At 40.7% G+C, this 5164-nt stretch overlaps 1 protein-coding gene across 1 annotated transcript in view; it reads left to right on the forward strand.

Annotated features, from left to right (window-relative positions):
• Positions 1-4454, forward strand: part of kcnmb4 (potassium calcium-activated channel subfamily M regulatory beta subunit 4) — a 24027-nt gene extending 19573 nt beyond the window's left edge. Inside the window, exons 3-4 of the mRNA XM_022749744.1 lie at positions 1732-1859; positions 4130-4454. Coding sequence (XP_022605465.1) covers positions 1732-1859; positions 4130-4454 — 453 coding nt within the window. The remainder of the gene's footprint in view (positions 1-1731; positions 1860-4129) is intronic.
• The last annotated feature ends 710 nt before the right edge of the window (positions 4455-5164 follow it).

Here is a 5164-nt window from a genome sequence, read left to right on the forward strand (position 1 = left end):
CACACACACACACACACACACACACACACACACACACACACACACACACACACACACACACACGCACACATGCACACACACGCACACACACTACATTGATCTCATTTAGGTCATTTATTAGGGACTAAAACACACACACACACACACATGCACACACACACACACGAACATGCACTCTCACATGTAATTGTAACATCAGCCTGTTGGCATGGCGACCGCAATCATCCGGCAGGGCGACCCACTTGTGATGTCATCGGGCGAGGCGTGTGTGATTGGCCGGATGATGAATGGCTGCTGAGCTGAGCTGGGTAGTAAGCTGACAATTACCTGAAACACAGAGAGAGAGAGGGAGAGAGAGAGAGAGAGAGAGGCAGTGATGGTCTCTCGACCGGCTCTGAGTCTGGACCAGATGCAGTCAGACAGAAAATCAAATCCAGTGACGACAGACGAGATTAAAAACATGAGACACTTTGAAATGAAATAATATCTGTGGCCCGAGGGCGAAGTTAGAAAAAATATTCAAGTCAAAGTACGGTGGCCTGGAAGGACAAGAGAGGAAACATAAAGAGAAACTTTCCACAAATCCAGAAACACACATATCTCTAGAGAGCGAGAGGTTTATTGTTTCTATTGTCTCANGTGTGTGGGGGGGGGGGGTTATGGTTTAAAAAATGAAACTAAAATGTAAACTGGAGAAGAAGACTAGCAGGGTGCAGTTCCCCTCTGAGCCAATCAGCATCAGAGCGATCAGCTTGTTGTGACCTCATTACAGCGCCCCCTGCTGGGTCGTCACTGTCGTCCTGAGGGACTGACATCATCAGTCATTAGAGACAAAGACAAAAACCTTCTCCATGTTTAAGGTTTAATATTTGAAATCACAGTTTCACTCTGAATCATTCATCAAAACTCCCGTCTCATAATTTAGATTGATTGATTGATTGATTGATTGATTGATTGATTGATTGATTGATTGGAATCATCTGGTATTAAGACCCTTGTTTGGACAGGACTGTTATGGATGTCGTGGAATTAGAAAGTGATATTTGCAGTTCTGGTGAAAAATGTGCAGTATTTAGTTTTTCTGTATCTATATGTACTATATTTACTGTATTATATGTATATGTACTGTATTTATATATTATACAACTGTTACACAAGCACTAAATTAGTTAACAGTAATAAGCTACATTTTTATTTCATCATTTATTTGGCTGCACCAGCACAAATAGTTTCACAACTGGACTGGTACTGGACTGTTGCTAAGCAACACACAAACATTTTCCTGACCTGCACATTCCTCTTCTGACAACACAGACATCATGGAAATCATTTTCATCGTTGCAAAGTTTGTTACAATCTAAGACAGATAACGACTAATTAACAGATAACAGATCACCTGTGAGGCGGAGTGATACATGGAGTTAAAAGTCCCGGAGCTGTTGTACTCTGCATCAGCTCTCATGGAATGACTCTTGTCCAATGAAATGACTTGGACAGAACTAACTGTTATAATTACATTTAGTGGTTATGTGTAATTACTTCTCACGTCATATTCGTTTGTATTTATGACCCTTTTCAAGCAGAAATATCAAATATTCTGAATCTGGACGATGTGGATTTATGAGGATTCTCTTTAATGAATTACTGATGATCGTATTGAAATACATATAATAATAATATATAATAATATTGATGTTGGAATAAAATCTCCTGTCCGTCTCTGTGTCTCAGTGTTCGTACGTCCCCCCCTGTGAGAGGGACAACCAGAAGAACAGAGACAGTGTTTTGTGGTGGGAGGATTACTTCACCAAAGAGGTCAGCAGCCAGTCCTTCATCTGCTTCTTCAACCAGCAGAGGAGGTGAGACACACACACACACACACACACACACACAGTTACAATGCAGTCTATTTTAAGGTGTGGTGCAGACAAATTGGAAACAGGAGGATGTGTGATGCTGTGAAACTGACAGATCATTGTTACCGCAGGAGATTATTACAGATGAGCTGCAGCGACCAGCAGCATTACAGAGGCGTCTTCTTGACTGAACCTTTTTCCACTTCACAATTTACTGCTGGGCGACCTTTGACCCTGCAAAAGTGGCCTGTAACTTCAATTTAACAGTTCTTATTCCTCCGGATCTTACAGCTCTATTTTCAGTCATTGTTGTGAGGGACGTTTTTCACAGGAACAAAGTTGTTGCTGCAAAAAATGTGTTGAAACTTTGAAATGATCCTTTATTAATACCACACTGTAAAAATGATACTGAAGTAAAAGTATGTCATAGTATCAAGAAGCAGGAAAATGATGTACAAAAATGTCCCCTGTGAGTGTTTGTATACAATATTGTTAGATGATTATTATTATTATCATTATCATTGTTATCATTATTATTGAAGCATTAATATGTGAGCAGCATTTTCCGAGATGGAAGTAGTTTTAAATGAGCTAATCTGCTGATTAAACAGTTGATTGTTTGGTTTGTCAGATCCTACAGTGACACTTTAACATTACCTTAAAATAAAAAAAACATTATTTAAATTATTTAAAAAAAAAAAAAAAATTGTCAGGTTTGTTCAGCTGTAACTGTAAAATGATTGATGCTTTATACGAAAACTGTCACGAAAACTTCTGTCGACCAACTGATGGTTTCACCTCTAATTGTAAATATGTTGAGTAGTTTAATTTACAATAAAACATATTTTATAAGCTCCTCATCTGTTAAATAAACTAGTAGCCTAACTAAATCTGTCAGATAAATGTAAAGCTGTAAAAGGTTTAATATTTCCCTCTGAAAGCTGGTGGAGGAGAAGTAGGTTCAAGTCAAGTTAAGTATAAGTACCAAAAATATGCACTTAATTAGTGTCCTAGTGTTTGTTTGGTCTCTGAGCTCCAATAAAAGTAAATTTTAAAGAGCCTCTCTTCTGATTGGCTGACTGTTTTCTGAGTGATCCAATAAAAATATAGAAGATTTCAGGTAAAAACACTCAGAGAAACCAAATCCTGCAAGGTTTGGATGGTGGGTCCAGGTGGGCGGGGCTTGGTGACTGCTTTGTTGTGACATCACAAAGTTCCAGAAGTCCTGACGGCTGGTTTTAAGGCTCAGTTTCTGAATACAGGCTGTGTGCATTTCTCTGTGGACTGAGGCTTTGATACTTTCACAGTATTAATATAGAAGCTAGACCTGATCTATAATCACACTACACATGGACACAGACCTTTACACTGGAGGAGCTTTAATGCTGCAGCGTACAGTTTCCACAGACAAAACTAGCTCCATAAAGAAATGTCCTGATCCCAGCCCCGTCCACCTCCTTAGGGGATCCACAGAGAACTCTCTCTTTCTCTTCCTATTCAGGTTACTGTAAGCACTTTTTATTCTGTGACCGAAAATTGATGAGATGGAGAAAAACAGATCTCCTTTAGTGTGTCAGCTTAATCCTCCTATTACTCACAGACGATGCTTACCTGTGACCTTGGCTGGTTTTATTTATATCTCTGCACCAGAAGGATCGGAACGAGGAAACTCTGCTTCGTAAATGAGAACCCGCCGGGAGCTCGTGATGCAGCAGATAAGCTCTGCTTTACTTTAGAGGGAAACAAAACTGGAGCAATCATCACTTTTTTTTTTTTTTAAGTTGAGAGAAAACAATTAGTCACTACTTGTTGGGTTTGTTTTGGAGGTGGCACGAAGGTTATGTCCCAAAACTTTCTTGTGGTGTCTCAGCCAGTGTATTAGCACTAAAAATCAAATTAACCACATTCGTTACTTCTTTCTTGAACATTAATGTTAACTCAAAGAGGAAAATCTTCTCCTTGGAAAACAATAAGTTATAGTTATTAGTTATTTTAAAAATATTATTATATCTTTGTGAGTTAACAGTACAGATTATTTTAGATAATGAATTTACTGTTACAAATGTCATTGTTGCTTCTTTTTTGCTGTTTTTTCTTTCACTGTTTAAAAAAAAGCAGCTCAAAGGGTAAAATCCCTCCCTTTCCTAGTAGGCTTTTAATGTGAAAAACCTGCAGTGTTGTAGTGTAGAGTTTCATTCATAGTAGTTTAACTGTTATAAAAAAAAATTAAAAAACAGCAAAGTAGAAGTTGACTGTTCTTTGTGTGTTTTCAGGCCAGATGACGTGTTGTGGCGGCGTTCCCATGACACCAGCGTCCTGCTGCACTGCGTCCTCTGGCCAATGGTGTCGCTCCTTCTGGGCACGCTCATCGTGCTCCTGACGGTGTGCGCTCGTTCCCTCGCTGTTCGAGCTGAGGCCCTCCAGAAGAGGAAATGCTCTTATGAAGTTTGCCAGGACCTGTCCAGCGTACCCTCAGATCGCCGCGGCAACAAAGCCGGAGACCTCCTCTCGACGAACTCTGACCCCGAGCTGTCGTCGCCGTCAAGGACCCTGCCGCTGTTTGCGGTGCCGGTGCGACGCCGCGATCGAGAACATTAAGACGGAACAGGAAGTCGTTTTAATGTCATGAAATCTAATCTGTCAGGATGCTGAGGAGCCGGTGGGCGAAGTCGACTGACTGACTGAGGACGCCACCAACAACCCACTGCTGTCTGGTGTGGTTTGTATCAGAAAACAAGAGGATGAAGGGAAATCCACCTGGTTGCCTCTCGATAAACACTGTAGAGAAACATCAGCACCTTTCCTCCGACTGAACAAACTGGATCAGGGAGGACTCTCAGACGCTGCTGAGTCGAATCCTCTAATTTATAATCAGCATTGCTTCTGTACTAGAGTCGTAACGAAAGGTTCTTTGAATTACATGAGTGCTGTCATTGAAAAGTGAGTCAGATTCAAACTTCAAACATGAGGTTCGACACATGGAACTCAACTGCTCTTTACTGAGGTCTTAACTGTAGCTCTTCTATTAATGTAGTTTTCCCTTTGAGTCCCAGTAGCCATAAATGTGTCTAAATAGAGCCAAAGTCGTCACCTTCGGGTTAGCTTCTGTTCCTGTAGGGTTTCATTGACTCATCAAGGGTTTCGTTTACTGTTCCTTGGGTTTACTTTCCATTTTCTCTGATAAACGAGTGTCTACTAAAGCACTTTGATAGTAGCTAGAACACGAACCGCCCGATGAATTGTTTAGCACTGACAAAACTACAGTCCCCGTGAAATTTTACCAGCGTCATCGCAACTGTCGCTTTCCT

The sequence above is a fragment of the Seriola dumerili genome, unplaced genomic scaffold, assembly GCF_002260705.1.
Source record: "Seriola dumerili isolate Sdu_G_001 unplaced genomic scaffold, Sdu_1.0 BDQW01000138.1, whole genome shotgun sequence".
Taxonomy (NCBI): domain Eukaryota; kingdom Metazoa; phylum Chordata; class Actinopteri; order Carangiformes; family Carangidae; genus Seriola; species Seriola dumerili.